Source organism: Seriola aureovittata, chromosome 11 (genome assembly GCF_021018895.1).
Source record: "Seriola aureovittata isolate HTS-2021-v1 ecotype China chromosome 11, ASM2101889v1, whole genome shotgun sequence".
Taxonomy (NCBI): Eukaryota; Metazoa; Chordata; class Actinopteri; order Carangiformes; family Carangidae; genus Seriola; species Seriola aureovittata.
The window spans coordinates 14,250,875-14,276,417 of record NC_079374.1 but is presented as its reverse complement, the minus strand read 5'-3'; the positions used below and the strand labels follow the sequence as shown (position 1 = coordinate 14,276,417).

General features: G+C 40.0%; 1 protein-coding gene across 8 annotated transcripts in view; it reads left to right on the top strand.

Moving 5' to 3' along the window:
* The window catches only part of myo3b (myosin IIIB), a 66,230-nt gene that overhangs the window by 10,993 nt on the left and 29,694 nt on the right, over nt 1-25,543 (top strand). For all 8 annotated transcript variants that reach the window (XR_008829105.1, XM_056390170.1, XM_056390167.1 and 5 more), the window contains 18 exons: nt 72-148; nt 879-1,024; nt 6,695-6,760; nt 8,895-9,050; nt 11,841-11,925; nt 12,012-12,128; nt 12,621-12,725; nt 13,037-13,120; nt 13,229-13,431; nt 13,508-13,606; nt 13,705-13,819; nt 13,908-14,034; nt 14,673-14,883; nt 15,691-15,838; nt 17,024-17,177; nt 17,349-17,437; nt 17,872-18,001; nt 25,430-25,509. Coding sequence is in view for 7 of the 8 variants with exons in the window: in XM_056390170.1 (XP_056246145.1) it covers nt 72-148; nt 879-1,024; nt 6,695-6,760; nt 8,895-9,050; nt 11,841-11,925; nt 12,012-12,128; nt 12,621-12,725; nt 13,037-13,120; nt 13,229-13,431; nt 13,508-13,606; nt 13,705-13,819; nt 13,908-14,034; nt 14,673-14,883; nt 15,691-15,838; nt 17,024-17,177; nt 17,349-17,437; nt 17,872-18,001; nt 25,430-25,509 (2,192 nt within the window). In the remaining variant the exon portion in view is untranslated. The remainder of the gene's footprint in view (nt 1-71; nt 149-878; nt 1,025-6,694; nt 6,761-8,894; nt 9,051-11,840; nt 11,926-12,011; nt 12,129-12,620; nt 12,726-13,036; nt 13,121-13,228; nt 13,432-13,507; nt 13,607-13,704; nt 13,820-13,907; nt 14,035-14,672; nt 14,884-15,690; nt 15,839-17,023; nt 17,178-17,348; nt 17,438-17,871; nt 18,002-25,429; nt 25,510-25,543) is intronic.

The window sequence follows — 25,543 nt, the reverse complement described above, 5'->3', positions numbered from 1 at the left end:
ATCTAAATCTTAATTATTATAAATGATGAATGACTATTAGTTATTTATTTTATTTATTTATCTATTTTTAGGTGTTTCAGCTCAACTGACCAGTGCACGATTGCGGAGGAACACATCAGTCGGTACTCCATTTTGGATGGCTCCTGAGGTCAGAGTCTATGCTTCAGTTAACATACACATGTTCATCTCTTACAATGCAGCAGAAGAATAGCACATGTTTCAGAGCCTAATGGAACATTTTAAATGAGCAAAGTATGTCTTAATGTGCTACAAAGAGAGAAAAATGGAGGGAGAGAGCCTCAGTTATTTCTGTGTGGCTCTCCCCTGTGTCATTGTGTATTCCCTGCCACAGGCACAGCTCTTGAGGTCGCCTCAAGGTTAATAGCTGGGAGTCTGTGGCCCCATGGCTTACTCTTTGGCAGGAATGAGGTGCAGTGATTGGGCCGGTATGGAGGGACCTCAGGGGCAATTAGAATAAACTCAGCTGTAAAATGTAGTGTCTGTTATAATTATTGACTGTGGAAAAGAGTACCACTCGCCACTGAACTGACCTACCTCTCTGTGTTTTAATAGTCCATAAATATAGATGTCTGTAACTGCCAGATATTTGGCCGTGAGTAAGAGAGAGGAAAGAACATTTTATGATCCTTTTTAACAAATATCTTTAGATTATTACTAAATTTCTCCATGTGATTTTAATAAAATGCTTTATTTCAAATGAATTTGACATAATGTTCAGGTATATTCTGATACTCTGCAGGTAAAAAGTGAATTAATCTCACCTCACTGGCACATCTCCTAATTTGCTTTGAGGAAAAAAACCCTGTATTTTAGGACTCAGTGATGTTGATATGGTCACTGTGGTGTCATGTTGCCAGGTCATAGCCTGTGAACAGCAGTATGATTACTCGTACGACGCCCGCTGTGATGTGTGGTCACTCGGCATCACTGCCATTGAGCTGGCAGACGGAGATCCCCCACTGGCTGAGATGCATCCAGTTAAAGCCCTCTTCAAGATCCCACGGTGAGTCCACTAGAGGGCGCTCCAGCCACACAGCTGGAGGCAGCCCACGTAAGCCTTCTGTCAGGAGGACAATGACAAACTGAATTTGACACTAGAGGTGATAAAAGGCAAAATGACATTGGCTTTCCTGGCAAATGGATTTATTTTTGTTATGATTTGAAATTTAGAAAATTAAAAAGGGAACTGGATCTCTGTGGCTTGATCCATGCTTCTGGTTGCCATTTTATTTCACTATTTGCCATTGTTTCCCACCTGAAAGGCAACATCTGCTGAATAATCAGTGTTTAAATTCTTCATCATCAAAAATATCGTTGTGTATGGCCTACTGCTAAACTACAACAAATTAATGCAGTGATTCAGTCTGTAAAAATATTCACTGCTGGAGACAGTGTGCGTCTGATGATCATTTGAGAGCTTGGTGGCTACACGCGGTTGACCTTTTGTTATCAGCACAATCGTGCAATTATCTCTCAGTTAGGTAGAGATATGCCCTTCTGATTGCAATTTGCATTGGTGATTAGCTCCATTCACACTGAGATGAGGCTGTCACCTCCTTCCCGTCACAATGTTATCTCCTCCCTGCCAAGCCAGAGGAGAAACGTGGATGGCTTGTTTGACAGGAATTATGGGAGCTAACACAGTTTTTCATCAGCACCAAATATAACCAGAATTTAAAAATAATTACAAGAGAAGGGACGGCTAAAAGCAGGACACCTCGGTAAAATGAAAGATAGTTTTTCTTCGGCATGCCCTTAATAACATCCCTTTTTTTTTTTAGAAGAGTAGATATAGTTTAGTGATTGTGTGTTTGGCTAAATTAACAAAAAACTGGAACTGGAATGAGTGGTTTCTGTCAAGCAGCAAGGAGGTTTCCTTATCAAACAGGAGTCGTAATAAGAGGGCACATACATTTCCCTTGTCAATGTCCAATTCCATTTCATTACTGCAGATTTGTAAGACTCTTTGACTTTGAAGATAACTAGGATGCTAATAGAATTGGACATATATCTACAACTGACATTCCTCTATCTCTGTTCCAATCAAAACAGATATTTTGCCCTCTTTGTGTGAATTGGGACCTTAAAGCTGAGCAGGTGTGGTATAAATCACAGTGAATGTGTTGAACCATGAAATGATTCTGTTAACATGACGTTTATCTCAAATATATTTTCCCTTCACTGCAGCAAGGCAGACAAAATCATGAGGAAACGTACTGTAAATTATGACTCCTGTATGAATTACTTTCTAAATAGGGAAATGTATTTCACCTTTGGGTCTTCAGAAGTGGTGAGAGTGATTCATGATGAAACCAGAGAGATTCATCTTCACAGGTTTTGATGATTGCAAAGTTCTACTTTTTTTTTTTTTCTTTCAATTTAATACGTCACAAACCATTACCAGAGGAGCCTTTTCTGAAGTATTGTCCTTGGGTAGTACATGTTTTATGAAATCCATATAAGCACTAAAACATGCAATAAGCATTTTCATCATTCTGGTGTTTTACAGTTGCACACTGTAATGTATTTCCAGGCTAAAGGTTTCACTGTCATGTTGTTAATCTTGTGTGTATCATCCGCCTTATCATTCCTTTTCTCTGAAACACATTTAGATAGTAAAATACAAGAAAAATACACCCCAGCTGTGGTTGATGTTATAGATTTCCTTAACATGTTTGAGTATTGTGTAGTCAGCCCTCTGTAGTGGCACTATTTCACCTGTCTGTGATACTGTTTGTTGTTCTTTTTTCCTGTCTGTCTTTTTCTGAGAAAAAGTCGCTGGACACTCTCTCTCTTGCCAAGCTTAAGATTTAATGGTTCCTGGTAAGGACCATACAAACACCCAGTGCTATCACCACTTTGACTACAGGGGCCAGCAGCAGATAGCCATTATGTCACAGTTTTGGTCGTGCAAGTGGAAACATGCACCAGTGGAAATGATTCTTGTCCCAGCAGGCTATAAACGATAAGGGGAGCTCTGATATCTGTCAGACGGGACGCTGATGAGCTCCAGGAATTAGGGTCACCTTGGTGTGTGCTCTGTTTGTGCTTCAGAAATACCTAATACTTGATGAGTTGTGACATACTGTTGATCCATGCATGTGTTGAAATCTCAGGTGCTTCATTCTGATATTATCTGTAGCTTTAGTTATTTTCATTTGGCTCTGTGTTTTTTATCAATTAACTGAATGTGTTACAGTGTGTTTGACAGGTATGTGATATCCACGGTGACCATAAATGAAGGTAATGGAGCATGTCAGAGGGTAAAGTTGTAAAATCATCAACTGCAAAATTAATTACAGATACTCAAGACAAAGGTAGTGTGTGATATTTAATATGCGCGAAGGTTAATTGCTTGAGCCAGTGTTTTCTACCCTAGTGTCCACGTAAAGTTAAACCAAAGTGTGTGTAAAATGCGTTGTAAAGGTTAGAAGAAATTGGCAAAAGACGTCCAAGGTTGTATTTATTCGGCCAGATCGGTGTCGATATTAGCCACATATTTAATAGTACTTGTATCTGTCAAGAGCAGAGACAGAGAATGGGCGAGATAGAAGTAAATGATGGCTTGTCAGAGGCATGAAAGGCTAATCAAATCATGAGGCAGCGACAGAATTCCAGACCAGTGTGCTGGTGAGAGACAGCTCTTCCTGGAAAAAGCCAGAGTTAAAATCTGTGGAGTAGAACAGCCAAGGATGAGGGCTATCAACACAGTTTCTGGTGTTTCTGTCTCTGAATGAAATCTTTTAAGAGGTGAAAAATCAGGTTTGCAGTGAACTAAAGTTATGTTATGTTAAATGCATGCATTGCTAAACTATGCAGATAGTAATGTAAGAATAATTGCAGATTTGTTTTCATTTACTTTACATGTAATTTCTAGATATGCTCTTGGAGAGTTTTTGGCAAATTGTTCAAAAATCATCAACAAGACTAGGAGTCTGTAGCCATGCTAGCAGCTCTTTGTGTGAGGGTGCACTTAAAACTTTGAGCTGAATGCTAAAGTCACTCTGCTAACATGTTCCCAATGACAATGCTAACATGCTTTGGTATAGCCAAAGGTATAACGTTCATCGTGTTCGCTACCTTAGTTTAGTGTGTTAACATGCTCAAATTTGCTAAGTAGATCAAGCAAAGTATGGGACAAATAAAAATTTGAACCTGAAGATAGTGTTGATGAAAAGTTAAGGGTTAGGCATCCTAAGAGATACAGTTGATGCATTACAGGAAAGGGCAGGGAATCAAACCAAAGTTATTAGAGTACGTTCAAATTCCATCTCAATCCATTCAATATTTGTTTAGATATTTCCGTCTGGACCAACATGGCTCCATGGAGCCTTCACGTTAGATTGACCAAAAATCCCTTATCCATCAATGAAAGTGAAACATTTAATTTTTGGACAATTATGATTAATGACCTGCCAGCTTTTCAGTCTGTCACAAATGAATGTCACAAGTAATGCTGATCTGAAAACTGTCTGAACCCTGCCAATGTTTCTCTCTCAACAAATTGCTCATTCTTATTGTGAAAATCAGCCATTATTTAAAATGACTTGGACAACCTCAATTTTCAACATCTGCATTTTAAGTATAAAAAAAATTCTGTTTTGACAGAGTAAAGACGCCATATTCTTTAAAGTCACAGATTTCCAGTCATCAGACACTGATGCAGTCTTGACCCCTGACAAGAGATTGCCGGCTGCATGGATGATTTTGCAGTCATGAGTAAAGCCTTTAACATCTCCATCCTTGATGCAGTTATTTTACTGCTCTGTGTGTTGTACAGGACTGCAGCATTTGGTGATGTGGCCGCCAAAGACATGATAAATGTGGCAGTAGTTCTCCGTGTTCATGCATGTGTGCTCAAAGAGGTGCTAGTGCTCTGGCTGAGGTGATGGATGAGTTGAAAATTTAAGCGGGTGGTCTCTTCTCTGAATAAATCTTTATTTTGGGCCCTCATGCTCATTCTCTGTTAAGGTTGTCTAAAGGCCACTGTGTTTCTGCTTTGAGAAACCGATGTCCTCTTCAATGCCCTTTCAAGCAAAGACATACATGAATTGAGAAAGTACATCTTTGTTCACTCCGTATTCTCTAACTTCCTAACTGAATCAGCAAGGTAATGCAAGCCAGTTTTAAGATAGATTTACAGCACAACTTAATATCGCTGACTGTTGTTTTGGCGTTTTTTTCACCATGAAGGAATTAATGTTGTGTGGACTAGAGGATGTAAATTAAATTGAATGGATGTTTGATAAAGAAACGGATAATTTCAGATTTTTATATCTTGTTGTAATGAGTCCAACACTTAACAGCACTTGTTTCTTGTATAAAAACAGAGCTGTAAAGAAAGATTTTAAATACATTTTATGCATTGACAAATGTTGAGTTAGGTGCAGTGGTCAATGTTTAATTGTTAAAATGAAGAACTGCTTGAATGAAAATTAACAATGTTTTACATCATATAGAAAGTGGAGGAATTATAAATTCTGTATTTGCTTATTCAAGTATTGCATTTGCCTGATTTTTGTCTTCCTTCATGGCTTAGTTACAGCCGTCAAATGCTGTTGACACCTCTGTGATTTTGCCTCAAACCACTCTGAGGAACATCTGACAGTACAAGCGCTGCCTGGTACTAGATTTGAATAAGCCATTTGTGTTTACAATATGAGCCAGCAATCTCACAAATAGTGAAAGAAAAAACTGCCTGAATTTGCTAAGCACAATGAGCACACTTGACAGTGTTATCAGCAGTGCTGCTATATTGACTTTGTAATGTATAAGCAGTATGGTACAACATCAAGGCAAGAACGTGTCTTCAGGCTCATATTAGAGGTTGCATTGAGGCAGTCAGTTACTGGCTTTGATCTGCACTTTGGAAAGGATTGCCTGCCTGAATCCTTATCAAAGACTCGACGAACTTAGCACTGCGGTACATGACAGATTTTGTACCCCAACATCTCCCCTCCCTTTAAAAAAAAAAACGGGGAAAAAAAGACATTAAATATGTTATAGTTTAATGTGTAGCTGCATCTACCTCTGGTTTGTTTGTGATAAGCAAAATGAAAGTGTTTTAATTTTTTAAAACTAGAGAATTGATATTCTATGTGTCAGTCTGATGGCTTTGTGAAACAACACGTGTGAACTAATTAATGCGGTTAATAAATATCTCGACCACGTCTGTCACTTTTTCCCTGACGGTGACAAAAGGCTCAGCCTCCACCTGTCAAACTGGCAGCTCCCTGTGAAGATGACTGTGCTCAGGCCCGTCCAGCCTTGGCTCCTCATACAGACCTGCCTCCTGTCATCATGTGCACTTGAAAAGTGTTAGTCTCATTATAAATGGCCTCCGTAAATGCTGCTGACAGAGGTATAACTAGCTCCCATAACTTTTGGCTCCCAATGGCAGATGCTTGCTGCCAGACAGTGGAGGAGCTGTTATCATTTGTCACTTTTTCTGTGGCTGCCACAGACCTGGACCCTGACCAGCTCGTCCTCAGACCAAGAACTTCTCACAGGAGTCTGACGGTCACTCTCTGTTTGCCAGTGATCATTTGTCAGCAAACTCGGGAGACAAGCTCAAAGTCTTTCATTTGCAGTAATGATCATGGCATTTAAATGCATACAGTTGCTGTTTTTTCCCATATTATGCTGACTTTTGTCTGTTGTGATTTTGTTTCAGAAATCCCTCCCCCACATTACGGAATCCAGAACAATGGTGCAGAAGTTTCAGCCATTTCATCGGCCAGTAAGTGTCCTCCAGCTTCGAGTTGTCAGTCTTTGTTGTCTTTCTGTCTTAAAAGCAGAAAGTGTAAAAGCAGTTAATTCCCCCCAAAAAAGGTTGTGAAATTGCACAGTAGATGGAAGCACTTAATGTTCCAAAAATAAAAAAGGTCAATGTTAAGATGTGTCTGGATCAGATGAGGGAGTTATGTGGTTTAGTTTAGAAATTAAGATTTAATGAGAAATCAAATTTGTATCTACAGCTAAATCTAATACACGTCTTTCAATATATATTAAAATCACATATTTAATTGAATTGATGTGCATCTACCTGTGACTCTGCTCTTGCAAAAATGAACAAAGAAAATGATAGCCAACAGTATTTTATATGATATTTGTCCAGTATGAAATTATAAAGCGTACACTGGAACAAAGATTCAGCAGGAACAAATGAACAGTAGCTATAGTATGTTGTCAGCAGGCAGGAATGTGCATGTAAACATGGGGGGAATTGAAATTGATATTTTATAGCCAGATTCTATCAAGTCTCTTGTCTTACTGTTCATTAACTTTCATTTGTGTAAATCTGCCACAGAAGAACAAACTAATACACCTGAGTTATCAGTTCTATCTAAAGGCCCAGATAACTTATCATTTCCTCTGCTGTGCAAAGCTAATAATGTCAGGGGTGGCTTGTAATGGTTGCTCAGAATATACAACCTTAATATCTACTGCACAGAGGTGTGTGAGCCTGAGCCATAATGAGAAAATAAGATTCAATTTGTTTGGAGAATTATTTGTGTGAGCATGGTTTCATTAATGCTGGAGGTTTGCTCTGAAAAACAATAACTGAAAAGACAAACAGACAGTCTGCCTTAAGGGGCCTGTTGGCTTTTTTGTGTCACTTGGGATATTGATTGATCAGGACAGCGTCAAGGCAAATTACCCGTTAAACCAACCAGCATACATTGTAGTGATGTTAGTTTTTTATACTTTTTACAGTGTCATTGCAAGGGTTTTCATTGGATACTTTTTGAATTGCAGCTCTTTAATCTGGGTTAATGGATTGTGTGATATCATATCAGAATTAATCTCCCCTAACAAAGCCCACCAGAGTTCAATGTGTGGAGGCTGGACAATGTTATCATGGTTTGCAGGCTGTTTGTGAAGCCTTTTCAGCCCTGTCAGGCCTGTATGTGTGTGTAGGGAGAGGTGGGGTGGCGGGCTGGGGGGGGTTTCAGGATAATAAATCCATCACCAGTCTGCACTTGTGCAGCCAAAGAGCCGACTTCTGTGACAAAGTGGCCTGCCGTGCAGCATCCCGGCAGCACAGCCCTGCTAATAGCACCAACCTCTGCTTAATGTCCTGACGCTAATGAATTCACGGAATTAACTTTCAGAGCTGAACAAACTGATAAAAGAAACAGAATTTCAGTGTAGATTAGGTGGTAGGAATTAGATTGGTGTTTTTCTCCTATCTTACCTCTGTCTGCAGTTGTTGGTGTTGTAGCGCTTACAAACACATTTGAATGTCTTTAGCCGAACAAGGAAATGAACAGCACAAATGTGGATGGTTGATGCATGTGCTTTCTTGACTTCAGGTGAGGATGTCCAGTCTTGTAATTTCATAGTTTTGTCTCTTAATGCATCGTAACTGTCAGAAATAAAAGCCGAATGTGGTCTCCCGTGTTTTCATTGTGTTGTGTTGTCACCGTCAATCTCATGAGGTCCTTTGTATCAGAAGCAAACTGATGCTGAGGTGTAGCCACCAGCCAGTAAAACAAAGTGACATCACCTTTTGGCAAACACTGCACATCACAGATAGGACTTACTGCTGTGCCATAGCAGGGCTTGTTTGGACTGGGAGCCATGGTGATAGTGACAATGTGCTCAGACAGAGAATGACAGATTAGTGACCCAGACTTTAAAACACTTGCAAAGAGCTCCCTGCTGGTGTGAGTGTCTGTCAGAGCTGATCCAGACAAATCAGCTCTCTAAAATGTTCAGGTGATTGCACAGTTAGCTGTTTAAGTCTCTCTGATTTGAAGACCGGTAAATGATTATGTGGGACGCTTTGTCTTCTTGAGGGTTTCCCTCTGTTTGTTTACTGATCCTAAGCATGGAGATTAAATAACACTGATATTTTTGTGTTTGCGAAGATGCCTGATAAAGGATTTTGAGGCACGTCCATCTGTGACCCACCTTCTGGAGCATCCCTTCATCAAGCAGGCCCACGGCAAAGATGTGGCACTCCCTCAGCAGTTAGCTGCTCTCATCCAGGAGCAGCATGAAATGGGCTGCAAAACAAAAACCAAGTAAGTCTCTTGAAATATAATCCAAAGCATAAATAATATGCAGTAATGACAGAGCTTATTGCTTCATGTGTGTACTGTCATTGGTTATCTCTGCTGGTGCAGATAGCCATTGACTGAGTGTAAATGTTCTTTTCTGTCCAGTAGGGGGCAGGGTCTCATCTTCTTACACTCGAGCATAGAAATGATGATGAGCCCCAGTAATGGACATTACAGTATGTGATTAAAGAGAAGTTAGGGGAGTGTGACTAATTCAGAAGGAGTGATTGTGCTGACTAACCTTAGATTAATAAATGCCATTTAGACCAGTGGATGTGGCAACCATCTGATGGGGAGCCCTGAGTACAAAACATTTCCCACCTGCCTGATTAAACCAATGATGGAGTAAATGAATTATTCTAGATTGATTGACTCCTGAAAAGGGGCGGAATTTCAATTGTACAGACTCTTTTGTTTGTTGTTAAATGCATTTATAAGGGTTATTTTCTTTAGAGATTATAATAGCAGCTACAATACAATTTCCTTTATATATATATATATATATATAGATAGATAGATAGATAGATAGATAGATAGATGGATAGATGGATGGATGGATCACTCTCAGGTCAGTGAATGACAGCACAGAAAGTCTCCTGTTATTTCCTGGAGAAATACTGACTTTGGCAAATGTTTAATCTTCATTATAAAGGAGTTCGCTGAACCTGCCCTTGACTGAGAGTCTTGATGTTGTGCCAGCTCTGTTTACTCCCGAGAGTGTGCAGAGTCGTTGCCTGAGCCTGATCCCGAATTCCTGTCCACAGTGAAAGTGGATAATGGGATTAGGAGCTTGTAGGGCGAGAACTGGGCTCGCCTGGTTTAGTCTCTCATGCCACAGATCAGCACACAATGACTCCAGATAAGAATAAAGACATAGAGAACTTAAAAGTAGCTGCCGTAGGTGGAATAGTGTGATTTACTTCAAAGCATGAGAGGTAGAGGCTCGAGGTCTCAAGTCCTCCTCTAAAGGGACATGATGATGAGTATTCACTTTATAGGGACCACATATTGAGTATTTCCACTATATTCAGCATACAGAATGAAGACAAATGCAAGGAAACAATTCCTACCCTGAAACTTGAGCATCTTTATTCATATGATAAGATTGATTATTTATTATAGTAGAATATTGATATATCTTGTGAATCAGATACTTTTTTATGGTTTTGGGACTGAGAAGTAACTACAAGTGTTTGGATGCTTTTTTAATAGCTTTCCATAATTTAAAGAAGGCAGGTGTTATTCTATATTTTTCTTAATGTCAGCAAATCCCACAAAAAGACCAAAAGCAACAATAGTTAATCTTTTGCTACTTTCCGACTTCCCTACTCTGTCTGTGACAGTCAGCACCAAGCAAATTCTTTCCTAATTAAAACATAATCTTTAAAAACAGATCACAAATATTCAGTTTCACTAAAAACAGCTGTGAACAGTTTTTAGCAAACATTACTCAAACATGTATAAACGTTGCATTTGTTGGGGACTATTTTCAACCATGGATTAATACATAATTGGTGCTGAAATACACTAAATTAGAAGAGATTGCAATACAGCGACTAGGTATTTCTTACATGGAGATTAGTTGTGACTAAATATCCACACCCAGTCATCACTGTTGTATAGCTAGCTTAGCTAACTGTAAAAACTAGGTTTTTAGATTGCAGACTAAAATAGGTATAGCCTATATCGTGCAAATATCTGGAACTCAAAACTTAAAATGCTGTTTAATAATAATTAAACAGCATATTAAATTCATTTTACAAAAATAACTATATATCTTAAATTACAAATGTTATGCTGATGACTAAATGACTAAATAGCATTGGTAATGTTAGCCAAATTGGATATTTCCTATTCATTCTAAACTGCATAAATACTACTCTGAAACAGATGTACATGTATAGAGAGATAAATTAAATATTCAGACCTACATGTACAAAGAGTTATCGGTTTGACATCGTACTAGACTTTCTTAATGTGTTACTTTTTGGTAGCAATGCTACAGTTTGTGATGTTAGAGTGACTTCCTGTTTACATAAGCTAATTTCACTGGAAAGTGCTACAAATTTACACATTACTGAAGTCTTTATTGAACCAGCAACTGATGAACTAAATGTCTAGTTTGAAACCAGCTAATGACTTTATACACAAACTTGTGAGTATTTATAGCAGCAGAATGATGTTTGTGACGTTAACTCAAGAACAACTATAGCACCCATGTTCCTTGTAATGACACCCAGTGTGGCTCATTGACATGTTTTTGATGAGGTTATGACAGAGGAGTAAGCTGTGTTTGGCTTTGCCTACAAAGACATACATGTTAGTCGGATCAATTCGTTGTTGGTTTCGATCTTTTCATTTGATGACGATTAAACAAGTATAGAAAACCATGAATCCACAGCACATTGCAGTCTACTGTGCATGTACTAGGCATATAGGCACATAAAGCAGTAGACACTCACAAATGCAGTTCTCTTTTTCTTTCTTTCACACACTCTGTGGTGTCCCCTGAGGTTTTCTTCAGTCCCATTGAGCCAGCAAGCTATTGTTGACCTCTGCCCACTGTGGCTTATTGGAGAATGATAGGTCAAAACACAGATGAAGTGCAATCACAGCCTCTGATAATGGTAGATGTGTCCCCTGGGAGAGCTCTAAGGGCTTCACACCCACACCACACCAGTCAAACTACTGTTTCTCATTTGGTGGTCACGTTACAGCTCTCTGAGGCATTATCATGTCCTTGGCTTCATACAGGCACGAGCGGATCAATACTCGTAAAAACCTCATAATAGAGAGCTGTCCTGATGATGATCTGGTAAACCTGGAGTTCTTAGATGAGGTAAGATTTAATGTGTTTATCTCATCATGCATTGATCGGTATAAGGGGCAATGCTCTTGATGCTATGTGTTTTTTCTTGTCTGCAGGAGACAATAATCAGCCATCTCCAAAAGAGGTATGATGAGCTGCAGGTGTACACTTACGTTGGTGACATCCTCATCGCGCTCAACCCTTTCCAGAATCTCAGCATCTACTCTCCCCAGGTTGGTTTTCGACCAGTCACACAAATGTTCCCAGTGGTTTCCCTGTCACAGTGGAAATGATGAATGATTGCTCAGAAGTCATGCCTCTGGTTCTGCTGTAGTGGATGTCCATAATATACTGTCTATCTATATGTATAACACAGCACAAAAATCTGGCCTAAAATCTTTCTCAGCACAAATACTGTAGTTTAACCATTTTCTGTTTTTTTTTTTCTTTTAGTTACTTTATATGCATTTCTTCCCAATTTTATTCTTCACTTATTCTTACCCGATATCGAATATTGCCAGATACCAGATGTACATATTCTGAGCTGTGCTCATCACAAGAGGACGTCATCTATAAACTGTAGTAAATGGTGTTTTCTTATGGCAGAGAATGCAACAAATTTTTTATGTGTTTGCGTTTAATCTGCGTGAAAATTATTTTAAGCTGATCTGTTCCTGTTAATGATCCACTTCTGACGAGCCTCATGTATCCACATCTTCTCTTAGTTCTCTAAGCTGTACCATGGTGTGAAGCGGGCTGACAACCCTCCACACATCTTTGCTTCTGCAGATGCAGCCTACCAAGGCATGGTGACATTCTGCAAAGACCAGGTATTCTGCTGGAAAATAATTTGATGAAAGCATCAAGCATATATATAATGTATGTTTTAAAATGTTTTAGAGAGATGTCTTTGAAATCTTTTATTACATTTAGATCTTTTACCTGTGGCGGTTGAATGCACTTTGTAGTTGCTTTGGACACTAATAAATAGTACCTGACAAGCAGCCAGGTCCCTCTTGAAGAAGAAATGTAATTCTCTAAAGACTTTAACCTGGTTAAGTAAGAGAAAAATGTATATAATGTAATGTGAATATTCCTTGCTTGATGTTTTAGTCATTAGATCTGTTTCCTTTTGCTTTAGTGTATTGTAATCAGTGGGGAGAGTGGTGCTGGAAAAACGGAGAGCGCTCATTTGATTGTTCAACATCTTACCTTCTTGGGAAAGGTACAGCAGTGTGTTCATTCTCTCATTGTTGAGTCTGTGCCTGCACAAACTCAAAACTATCCTGAAATCACGCCATAGTTTGTTAAAGAAACATGTTTTTGTTCATAGGCAAACAATCGGTCATTGCGTGAGAAGATCTTGCAGGTGAACCCCCTCGTTGAGGCCTTCGGAAACGCCTGTACAGCTATCAATGACAACTCCAGTCGCTTTGGGAAGTACCTGGAGATGAAGTTCACACCGACTGGGGCGGTCATCGGGGCCAAGATATCCGAGTACCTGCTGGAGAAGTCAAGGGTCATCAAACAGGCCACGTATGTTCCGTTCATTCTTTGTCTCGTTCGATTTGCATTTGTCACACTTCTGACTTCTCCGTTTGCTTCCTCTCAGGGGGGAGAAAAACTTCCACATATTTTATTACATATACGCTGGGCTTTACCACCAAGACAAGCTGAAGACTTACAGGCTACCAGACAGAACACCTCCCAGGTTAGCGCTGCAATTCTTTAACATGCTCATTGAAATTCTGCTATCTTTCACTACCCATTGTGGAAACTAACATTGATAATCATATTCTACATCTGCAGGTACATTGACAGTCAGCACTGCAAAGTGATGCAAGACATTGTCTCCAGCAAACTGTACCAGGAGCAGTTTGATGCAATTCAGGAGTGCTTCCGAAACATTGGCTTTACTGAAGAGGTATCCAAATACTCAACATACTGTACTGCTTTTGCTTGCAGTGCCATTGAGTGTTAAGTTAATTGTATTTTTTCTTCTCTATTTTTAGGAAGTCAACTCTGTTTATAGAATTCTCTCAGCCATTTTGAACACAGGCAATATTGAATTTGCTGCCATCACATCTCAACACCAGACCGATAAGAGTGAAGTGCCTAACTCAGAAGCCTTAGAGAATGGTGAGATGTGTTATGTGTGTAGTAGAAGTCAGCAAAACTCTTGTTTTAGCCATAGGAACAGGTAGGTTTAATGGTCTCCCTAAAGAGGAAAGAGATTGTTATGTGATTTAGGAGAGATATTAAAAGAAAGTCTATTTTTTGTGCTTTACTCCCCCTTGTGTGATGATTTACTCATACTCAGACTGTACTCTGTAGTAAAATATTTTCTGGTCGGACGAGTTTTGGTTTTGAGAAGGGAACCTTTTTATGGTAGATTTTATCTGTAGAGTGTGGGAGAGGAAGGAGGAGAGACATGTGTTCATAAGTCTTTGTCTCCGTTATATTTTTTATGTCGTGTAATATCTTATGTTCTTTTGTGATACATGTTGTTTCACTATGGAAATAATATATTGGATGTCTTACAAGCCTGTGTGGGTCGGGCACTTTTATGTGCATAAGAAAATAGGGATGAACTTTTTTTTATGCAAGTGAAACCGTAATGTATCCAAAAGCACAGAATTCCTTTTCATTTACATAGAAATGCTAAGAAGCAAATGCATCGACCGTGAAAGAAACCTGCAGCTGATTTCTATGCTAATGATTAAAGCAGATGAGCTCTTCATTATCAAACTGATCGACTCTCTCTTCTGTTTTCTCAGCTGCTTCTCTCCTCAGCATTGGCCCTGAAGAGCTCCAGGAGGCGCTGACCTCTCAGTGTGTGGTCACCAGAGGTGAGACCATCATCCGCACCAACACTGTGGACAAAGCCGTCGACGTCCGAGACGCCATGTCCAAGGCCTTGTACGGACGCCTCTTCAGCTGGATAGTCAACCGCATCAACTCCTTGCTGCAGCCTGACATGAATATCTGGTGAGTGTGTGCAGGAGTGATGAACATCTGTCCAGACGTCCACTGTTGCTCTCTTTTTTTCTTCTTCTATGTCTCAAGCGATCGTGCAGAGTTTCGGCCAAGCTCAGATGACCTTTATGGAAGTCTGTAGAGGTAGATACAAACATGCAGAGGAGAATATCAATGGGCAAGCACAAGACAAGCAAAAGGAGAGCAAAAAAAGTTTTAATAAATTTTTGATACTGAGTTGCGTGCAGAGAAAATAATGTTCAGATGATTAAACAGACTTCAGAGAGACTGCAAAGAGGCTGTTCATTGATCCAAAAGAATTCCTTTATAAATATGGGCGTCAACTGTCAAGGAGTCGTCTCTGAGATGCACAAAAGCCAGAGTTCCTGTCTGCGTTCCAGTCATCTTTGCCATTTCCTTATTGCCATTAATAACCCGTAGCACAGGCTAAAGGTGACCTCTGCATACAGCGGTTAATGACCGATCATGAAAAGTAGCAGCTCCAAGCACTGAATATAAAATGCCCTGTGTTAAGTCCTCATGCTGTGTTGTAGGAATGTGTATTGTTTGTGCAGATTTTGAAAATGACTCAAGGTTAAATCAATACACACTGAAATAAAAACCATTTAAGAAGCTCAGACCTTTTGAAAGATGATGTTTATAATTTCTCATCCGACTACACCATCCAGACCAGACTCTATATTTGGGTTGAACTTGGATTATCATAAAAGTTTTATCAATTAATATGACTGCTGGGGATTTGCTTGTTCCGTTACATAGAAGAATTAAGTTTGTTTGTCCCCTTTTTCTCCTTTGAAGTGCCGCAGAGAGCAGCATGAATGTGGGAATCCTGGACATCTTTGGATTTGAGAATTTCAAAAAGAATTCTTTTGAACAATTGTGCATCAACATTGCAAACGAGCAGATCCAGTTTTACTTCAACCAGCACATATTTGCCCTCGAACAGGTGAGTTTGATGTACAGAAAGAGGTCATTAATAATATGATCGTGCTAGTTTATCATGCTTAAGATGCCATTGTAATATTCAACACACGTTCCACAGCAACAAAATTTATTGAGCAAAACAACACAGTGTTATGGAAATCAGTCATTTTAGTATTATTTGTGTGTTTTTTACATTTATCAGGGCAGAGACAACTCTTAACATGAACATTTTGCTTGTAGCCAGGCTGTGATGTGTAAAGGATTGTTTATACTGTTGTGCACCACCAAATTACTCTCTTAATTGATTTAATGAAGTTGTTTACCCTGAAGTGCGAGAAGTCTTTATTTTCCTTGATGGAAATGAATAGACATTAATCAAGAACCATTTTGCCATAATGCCTTTTAGTCTGTGTTAACTCCGCAACAGTCTTTCTAAAAGGAAAAAAGGGGCATATATTTATATATCGTTATATATCGTTTCATTACATGAAAACTCAATGAGCTTTATGTTAAAATACAAACAACAACAACTGCCGAGAAGACTCACCTAAGAAATACTAACAAAATCTGCTCATTCATTTACATTTTGCAGCACTCTACTCTCTACTCTAGAACTGTTTTTGAAAGCAACACTTGCCCCTTAACAAATTAATTACAGCAGTGATCAGTAAAAATAAGGCCTCAAGCTCATGGAAAAGTTTCCCTTCTACAAAGAAGTGCCCCTGATGTAGGGCTGGTGCTCAGTGGAAAAGGATTTTTATTTGGTTTGGATGTCTTCAGTCTCGCTGTACACAGAAACTGATTATTCTGAGTTAATGACTTAAACATGAGGATGGTTTAGATCCATTGGTTCCACTTTATTAGTAAAATATATATTTAAACCAACTTTTTGATCTGAAATTAAATAGATGCAATAATATGATATGACTCTGGGTTATTTGCAAATTGAAATAAATTATGAATAAGTAAGTGACTCTATTTGTTAGTTCAGCGCTGTTCTGTTTTATGCATTCAGTAAAAGACTCTATTATGCTGTAAACTTCAGCCATAGACACACACAGTCCATCGCAGCTGTTTGGTTTTGTTGATGAGAAACTTTTTTTTTTTTCTCCACACAAGCACAAATCATATTTAGCCGAGATTGTTTAATTAGGTCATTTACAGAAATCATTAACTAGATTGTTCTACATTCACTGGTTTTAATTAGATGGAGTACCAGAGCGAGGGAGTGGATGCCAGCCTGGTGGAGTACGAGGACAACAGGCCCATCCTGGACATGTTCCTACAGAAGCCCATGGGCCTGTTGTCCCTGCTGGACGAGGAGAGCCGCTTCCCTCAGGCCACTGAACAGACCTTAGTGGGTAAGACTGGAACTACCTGCCAAATACTTGGACATTAAACAAACAAAAATCTTGACAACAGAATTTAATAAGAGGTTAGAGGTCAGTATCTTCTTTGAATGTTGTTCCATCTCTTTCCAAGTATAATGGGTCTTTTTGTATTGTTTCTTTCTTTTCTTTTCTTGTTTACAGATAAGTTTGAGGACAATCTGCGCTGCAAATATTTCTGGATACCAAAACGTGTGGAGCTTTGTTTTGGAATTCAGCATTATGCAGGAAAGGTATCAAATTACTTTATGGATCTATGCAAAAGATAATATATTGACTCAATTGTTGGCATGATAAGAGTTTGGGTTTAGCAGTGTATTAACAGTAGTTCAAACTTTAATAAGTCTGTGACAAATGACACTTGTGGTCACAAGGAGCAGATGTCAGTCTCCTCATTTCTTTCTATATAGTTCAAAACTTTGCAAACATAGTTAACTCTATTAAGGCGGTGCATTTGATTTTATGGATCCATGGTTTTAAGTCCATTTAGTTTTTTCTAGAAACTGAATAAATTCGAATTTGAATCAACTCGCTTAATTCAACAATGCTACTGATCAATTTTCACTCACAATACGATCATTTCGTGTTCTATAGTATTATTTAAATTAATAATTTGTCACATTTGTTTTCCATGTGTTCCATGCATGTCTTATTTCTTCCTCAACAGGTTATGTACAATGTGAATGGATTTTTGGAGAAAAACAGAGACACACTTCCTGCTGACATCGTTGTGGTGCTGAGAACATCAGAGAACAAACTTCTGCAGCAGCTGTTTTCCAGCCCCTTAACTAAAACAGGTATGCTTCTATAGGCGTCATTAAAGAAACATAGCAGTTTAAAATATCTCAAGCCCTGACACTAACAGGAGCATTATTCTCCTGCTTACCACAATGGAACTGGAAAGGGAAAGTTTTCTTTGAGACAAACTATTGTTAACAATGCCGGGTTCTGACTGTAGTACTCTGTGAATTGTGCTGGTGTCTACTGCTTCCATAAACGCTCAGGTAAGTGGGCTTCTTAAAGACGCGGCTCCCAGGCATCTCCTGGTCCCCCTTCATTTCAAGCCTCTGTGTGCCGTGCTTGGATAAATCTGCAGTCTCCATTATCTCTTGAGAGGCTCAGCTCTCTGCACGGCGCTCTGTTTTTATTTTCACTAAGCTGTCCCTCTTGGTTTCCCACTGCTGAATGCTATCTACAGATTGTGGGTGCAGTGGGATATTTTTATGATAAGGTTTCTAAATACCCGGGGGATGAAGAAACAGTATTTAGAGAACACAAAAGCAACTCTTCCCACCTCTTTTCTGTTGGTTAAATGAAGGTAGTAATGTGCTCGTCATTAGCCGCGGCTGAGGCCTCCTGGTCACTTGACTTAGCTGAAATGCTAATAGATGTGTTAAATTATCAGATTCCCACTTCCTTCTTTATTTCAGCTAAGCCACATTATGTGATTCACTTCCTTTTTAGGGACCTGTAAATGCCTGCTTTCACTCCCAGTGGCATTAAAAGGAGCTTCAATTCACAAAAGGCACCTTAGCTGAGACTCCAGTAGAAATCTGTGTGATGTGTCTGTAAACTTCAATTGCAGGTTGTGCACAAGGGAGCCTTCAGCCACTTCTTTCTGCAATTAACAGCTTCAGAGGAGTACACTCCATAAAAACAAATTCAGTGAACACTTAATTTCAGTGCACAAAGGCACTGAACAGAAGCTAAGATGTGCTATAATGTTTATTGCTGCTGACACAATGTCATTTAGGTCTAAAAGCTTCTTTATTTCCTTTTGTTCCACTGCACTTTTGTCTGTCCTGCCACTCAGGCTGGTGGATCGAGTTAATGTGATGATTTATCAGAGAAACAAACTGTTCCTGTGTCGTGCAGTTTTAACCTTTTTATCCTTAAAAGCTTTGCCCATGCTCACAGTCAGTGTATAGATTATTTTGCAAGTTCATTTAGAGCAAGTTTGTCTGCAATACTTGTGCCTGTTATTTCTTTGGAGTTGGAGGTCCAATTTTCTTATTGCAGTTTTGTGAAACTGTAGATCATCTCATGAGATAAAAGCTATGAAACACTCCAGCTCCAGCTTATCATTCTGGAAAAGATGGAGCGTCGTTTACAGTGAGATAGAGTATAGCATAAGAAAAATTATAAATCTATTCTTCAGGGTAAAATTTGTGGGGGGATTTAATTTGCATTTTAGTTCACATTATAGATTCACTGTTATCTGTGAAATTACCATTATCTGGGGGGATCTGATGGAAATCTGTTTTGCACCAGGGTGGTTTCGCACTCTGGGTCTCCTCCTCACAGTGTCACCACTAGGGGACACCCTTGTAGACCTGCAGCCTGACACTGTGATGGCAGTAAAATAATGGATCTGGGTTGTCAAACTACACACACACATGCACTGGATGTTAATATTTGTGCTGGGACACGTATCAAAACCCAGGAAAGTAGACACAACCCCTCTAAACCAGATCGTTTTTCTTTATATTTTGTTTAAAACAGGCACACAGTCCACATTTATGTAATAGTTTACAAGACCCACTATCTGCTTTTTTCTCCACACATCAGATTGAGCATTTGAGCGTCTGGGTAACGATGCAGTTCATGTTTGGAGAACAGTAGGAAACTAGGAAGGCCCCAGAAAGTAAAAAGCTCCCAGGCGGTGAATAGTGAGGCCACTTGAGCCCTGCAGAATGTGGGTCCTTGAGGCTTGGACATGTGGTGGTGTTTTGTCAGAGGAAATGGGATGTATTTGCATGGACAAATTCCTCAGAGCCAGGGCCTTTCCCAGATCAGGGGGATCACAGTGTTTGAATTGGCTGGGTTCAGTCAGGCCTACCAGGGCCTGGCAGCCTGTGGTCATATGTATGTATGGGTCTGGGTCTCTGAGTGCTGTGTGTGTGTGTGTGTGTGTGTGTGTGTGTGTGTGTGTGTGTGTGTGTGTGTGTGTGTGTGTCTCTGTGTGTCTGTGTGTCTCTGTGTGTCTGTGTGTCTCTGTGTGTCTGTGTGTAGCCTCAGGGCTGCCTGGCCCTGCTGCTTGTAGCACAGCACATCTGCACATGCACACTGTACCTCAAGACTGCCAGTCCTTTGTGAGAGCACAATGGAAATGGAGTGATGTACTTCCCTTTGAAATGTTAAAGTTCACAGGGAGTAGAGTATAAAGACATATATTTCCTTGCATTTTTCTTGCATATTGAAATGTAACATTTATCTTTGCAAGGGTTTTAACACTTTATAATGTATGCTGTTGAGCGAGACCTGCACTATGTTGATGTAATTCATTATTTTGAATTATTAGTAAGCAAGCCAGCTGAGAATTTGAAATATTAAACTTATATTTAGAGCTGTATGTCCTGGTGGCCTGTATCGTTTTGTCCGGGACCAGCGATAATATAGCAAGCAGGAATGAGTTGATCAACCTCAGATGCAACTCTTACGCCTGAGCCACACCACTTACCTCACCTGTGTGTGACGGCTACCTTGCTGAACGACTGTGGTTTGCAGGCATGTGTGTGTCCACACTGCCAGCTGCTGCGGCCTTGCCCCTGCCAGCTCTGTCTTTCTACACTGACTTTCCCTTTGATAATGGCCATCAACAACAGAATATTTGATATCATCTCATTATCCAAAAAGTGAATAGTTGTAACCAGAAAGCAGTCACATGGTCTTTGTTTTCCCTCGCTGAGAGAGAGAGAGAAAAACAAAAAACTACTGCCCTTCTCCTAAAATTCTGTTAACTTATTGATATAATATAATCATAGCCTACATTGGGTTTTTGCTATTTCTATATAGAACACAAAGCCTCCAAATTCTCCTTTAATAACATACAATTGCTAAAATGGTTTAAAAACTATATTTATATCTGAATATATTTATTTATGTTTGTCAGTCCTAAATGTTTGTATTTTGTTTAATTTTCTTCCCAAATGAACACAGTGACCAAATTCATAACAAGTCTGGTAGCCCCTTACATCAGCAAATAGGTCTGGCATGATCAGGGTGGCATGGGATGAAGTCAAATTCAGTCCATCCCCGACCTAGCACATGGCATCTCCTCTTATTTTACCAAGAAGATCACTTTCAGAGTGGCTTTCATTTCACATCTTAACAGCTGCCTCTGAAAAAATGTTATCAGGCTGAAAATCCTGAAATTGTATGTATCTATGCTGTTCTTGTGATACTTTTCAACCAATGCTTTGACAAGCCCCTCTAAAGCCATATAAAAGCAGACAACCATGACATTGATACGTCTCATTAAGAAAACTGAATGTTATGAATTGGTGACTGAATGTGGGTTTCTACTGTATATTTGTCTGCACTGGTGGAAAACTGTACTTCAGTGCAAATGTGAGGTACTTGGACTTGATTATATAATATTGGACTTTTTACCCCCCTACATTTATCTGACTTATTAACTTTACGTTTATCATACAAAACGTGGTTAGCTTTTAAGATATAATGCACCATATGTACGAGTTTGTCTTTACTTTTCTATCCAGGGCATATTTGATGTCGCTGTAGTGTTTATAATGCTGACCCACTGAATAAGCACAAACTCCTCTCAAAGTCAGCAAACTTAAGTCTCACATTTCTTGTGAGTGACAAGATTTCTGGCATATATTTCTATCTTCAGCAAAGTCTTGTTCATATTCTACAATTGCACAAGTGTCAGTGAAAAAAACAAGCTCATATGACTATATTCTCCTGTAGGAAATCCAAGGTTATAAGGTCAAGCTCATCATGTGTGTCAAACAATTTACATATTTGGTTTTACATCTTCACATGAAGCCACAGTTGCCATTCTCCCGTCCTCTGCATCTCACTCCGTCTCCCTTCATGTTAGGAGATGCTCCTGTGTAGAAATGACAGGCTTCTCCCAGAGATATGACACATTCGGCTCTTTGTTCTCTCCCAGCAGAAGCCTTTTTCATCCCAGTGGGCAGATACCACAGTCTTTCACCAGACTTCCACACACTTTTGCTACCAAGATAGACACTCACCAAGTAATACTTTTGTTCATTTTTGCTCCTAATCGTGGTATTGGAGAATTTTTTGAGTCAGCAGTGGGATTTTTGATGGCCCCGCACATCAATAGCGAGGAGTCGGTTCTCCTAAGTCACATGGTACAACATCCTTTGATAAATGCAACACTGTGTTGTGTCACTAAAAGCCAATTACACCATGCTTTTTATGATTGATCTGCTCTGACAGTAGTGGATGGCATTTAAATCAACAGCCCCCGGAGCCATCTCTAGGCATAAACGGTGGTGGTTATGGAGGGTGGGGAGGGTGGCGGGGGGTTATGGGTGCTTTAATCTCATTTGCTTGGTTGCTGAGTTGAGTTTCTAGATCACATGTTTTCAAAAAGAGAGCGGGAGAGCGGCGGAGATATCCAGCAAGCCTCTGCTCACTCAGCTTGGGAAGGCTGCTCTCTCTTACAACTTTGATTGTCCCCCGTGTCGACAGCTCGATCCACAGCTTCTGAAGTACAAGGCGCACACTGGCACTCATAAAAGCGTGTAGGGAGGTGTCATATTGAACGCGGGATTGCTTTTTAATCCCAAGCACATTGACTATTCTTGTCAATAGAACCCCAATACAACTGCCAGCTTGAGCTTTTTTTTTTTCCTACAGGATTCTTGCTGGGCTTAATTTTCAAAGTGAACGCACAGATGCCAAGGAAGGCTTTTTCTCTTTCTGCCCCCCCCTCCACCATCACTACACACACACACACACACACACACACACACACACACACACACACACACACACACACACACACAGCGCTGCCTCTCTGTGTTTGTCCTGGAAGTCCATGCCAAGAGCAACATGCATGAAGCAGAAACGATCAGTGGGACGCTCCTCCACCGCCTGTTTCTCAAGACTGAATGACCTGATGGGAAATATTCCCCTCACCTGCTCTCCTCCTTTAGTTATTAACATTTTACATTAAAACTCCTCTTTCATCTCATTTTATTTTCATCATTTGACAGCACTGACAAAAGTAAGAACTGCCGCTCGCAGTAACAAAAAACATATGTGACCTTTTTCTTTAACTGAATCTACTGTCAAAGAACAAATCTTCCCTTTTCTTGCTTGTCTCGGTGCTTGAATAATTATTATCCACATCATTAGACAAGTTCCCCACTGTATCTAAATTAGATGGTCTTCTTTCAGGCCGGACATCACAGGTGTTCCCTTGGTTTCATGTCTCAGGAGGCGGAAATCTTTGAGGATACTGACTATTAACCCATGCTCTAATCATCTAGTCAGGAGGGGATATGAAACCCGCCAGAAGAATGAATTAATACGACCCACTAAGGAATACACGAAGAAAGCAGTGAGTGTCCATTTGCAAGGCTTAGGTACAACTGTCATAGTTTCTCTCATCGCGGCGCAGCCCCTTCATCTCCCCTTGATGGTGTCATGGAAGTGAGAGGCGTGAAAGCACAGTGACACTCCACGAGCCCGTTCCACTCGCAGCCGCTAATTCATCATGACAAATGTGCTCAGATGATCTGGCCCAGCAGCACTAATGGGGAGAGGAGAGAGCGCACTTCATTTGCACAAGACCCACTCCAATTAATCCATCCAGCTTTACTCTGGGCTAATTGGAGCGGGGCCCTCCCTGCCTGTGTGCTGGTAATATACCCGACACAGTTTAACGGCTCCTGTTCTCAAAGATCATACTTTTTTTGTGCGTGTTTCTTTGTGTAGATTGTGCCGAAGGGCCGTTAGAGGTTGTAAAATCTGTCCCCGTGATGCTAAACATAAGGCTCTCTTACAAACGTGTTTATAATGAGCAGTTAACTGATCACATTTCCACATTACCATATTTTACACTTTCCTTTCTGCTATTTTTAGGTTCCAATTCTCAACCTGTGGTTACTTTTTCAAGCACATCAACAAATAAACAAGTGCACATTTTGCACAGTATCTAGAATTTAGTTTGTTTGCCAAATGCAAAAATGTATTAATAACGGAATAAGTGAGTAGATAAATAAATAAAAATTAGTAGATAACTGTGAAATACTAAAAGCAGCATCACTACTAGCTTAAAAGACTCTTTTGAAGTGCTCTCACATCATATGTTTTGGGTTGTTTTGACTACAGCAGAGTGTGTGTGCGTGGGCGTGCGTGTGCGCGTGAGCGTGCGTGCGTGTGAGTGTGTGTGTCCCATGAGACACCACATTGCTTCAGCTCACTGCAAAACCTTTGGCACAAATAGGACATTCTTTGTCTAAAGTTAGAAGTGGTCTAGCTGGTAATTAATCCATCATAAATTGATTTTGATCTCTCTAGTGTTTGATTGATGCTTCTAATACACACTTGATAGTGCAGAGTCCTCTGAGAAAGGCAGGCGCTGATCCAGTGTTTAAGCGTGGCCCGCTGTCAGACCATGTCCTTAACAACTGACGTGAGTCTTGAAATTATATAGGAGACGCCGACTACATATTTGCATTTTAGAAGTTCGCCTGTGTGCGGTTGAAAATCTAGAACAATTGTTGGCCTGTCACTTCAGCTTTATCTTAAAAAACTTACAAAGGTTTTCCTCCTTGCCATACACGGCTGCTTGGGTAATGCTGCCTCCTGTGTCTGCAGACATATTTTTCTAAAGGTGTGTGTGGCACATCTGTGCAGCTATTGTTTATTCATGGAGTAAACCCTTTGAAATGTGTTAAGATACTTCCCACTCATTATAAAAATCCTGCCACCCATGGATTAGGACTTTGATGTCACCAATCCTGCTTCAAAGGCGTCTTTCACTGCTATTAATCACAGTTTAGCCTCTGAAGATATAGCCAGAGAAAACATTTGGACATCTTGTGCAGAAACTTTGAAATGTTCAGACTGTCTTGCATATGCTATGTTCATATCCTTTCCGCTGTGTGTGGGGCTGTTGGACTGCTGTGCACGCAGCTGCACTCCTGAGTCCATGGGATTCAGCTCAGATTTAGGCTCTTTCTGAACTGTCTTTTAAACTGCGCTGCAGCATGAACACAACTGTTAATACAGTACTGTAGTTTAGTGAAGTTGTTCACCCTGTTTGCTTTTTGTCTTATGTATGTTGACAAAAGGTATCACCTCAAAGTGTTTAGATGGTTCACTTTTAATAATAATTGCTTTATTTCATACAGCAGCTCAAACCTTTTCCAAGCTTTAAACAAGTCCTTATGTTACTACTTATGAATATCTTATGGTTGTGGTTTTGTGTTAAACAGGAAATCTGGCGACGTCCAGGGCCAGGGTCACCGCAGCCTCCAGATCTCTGCCACCGCAGCTCGGGTCAGGACGCACCAAGGTGAGGCTTGTGCTCCTGTAGCACAAATCATCAC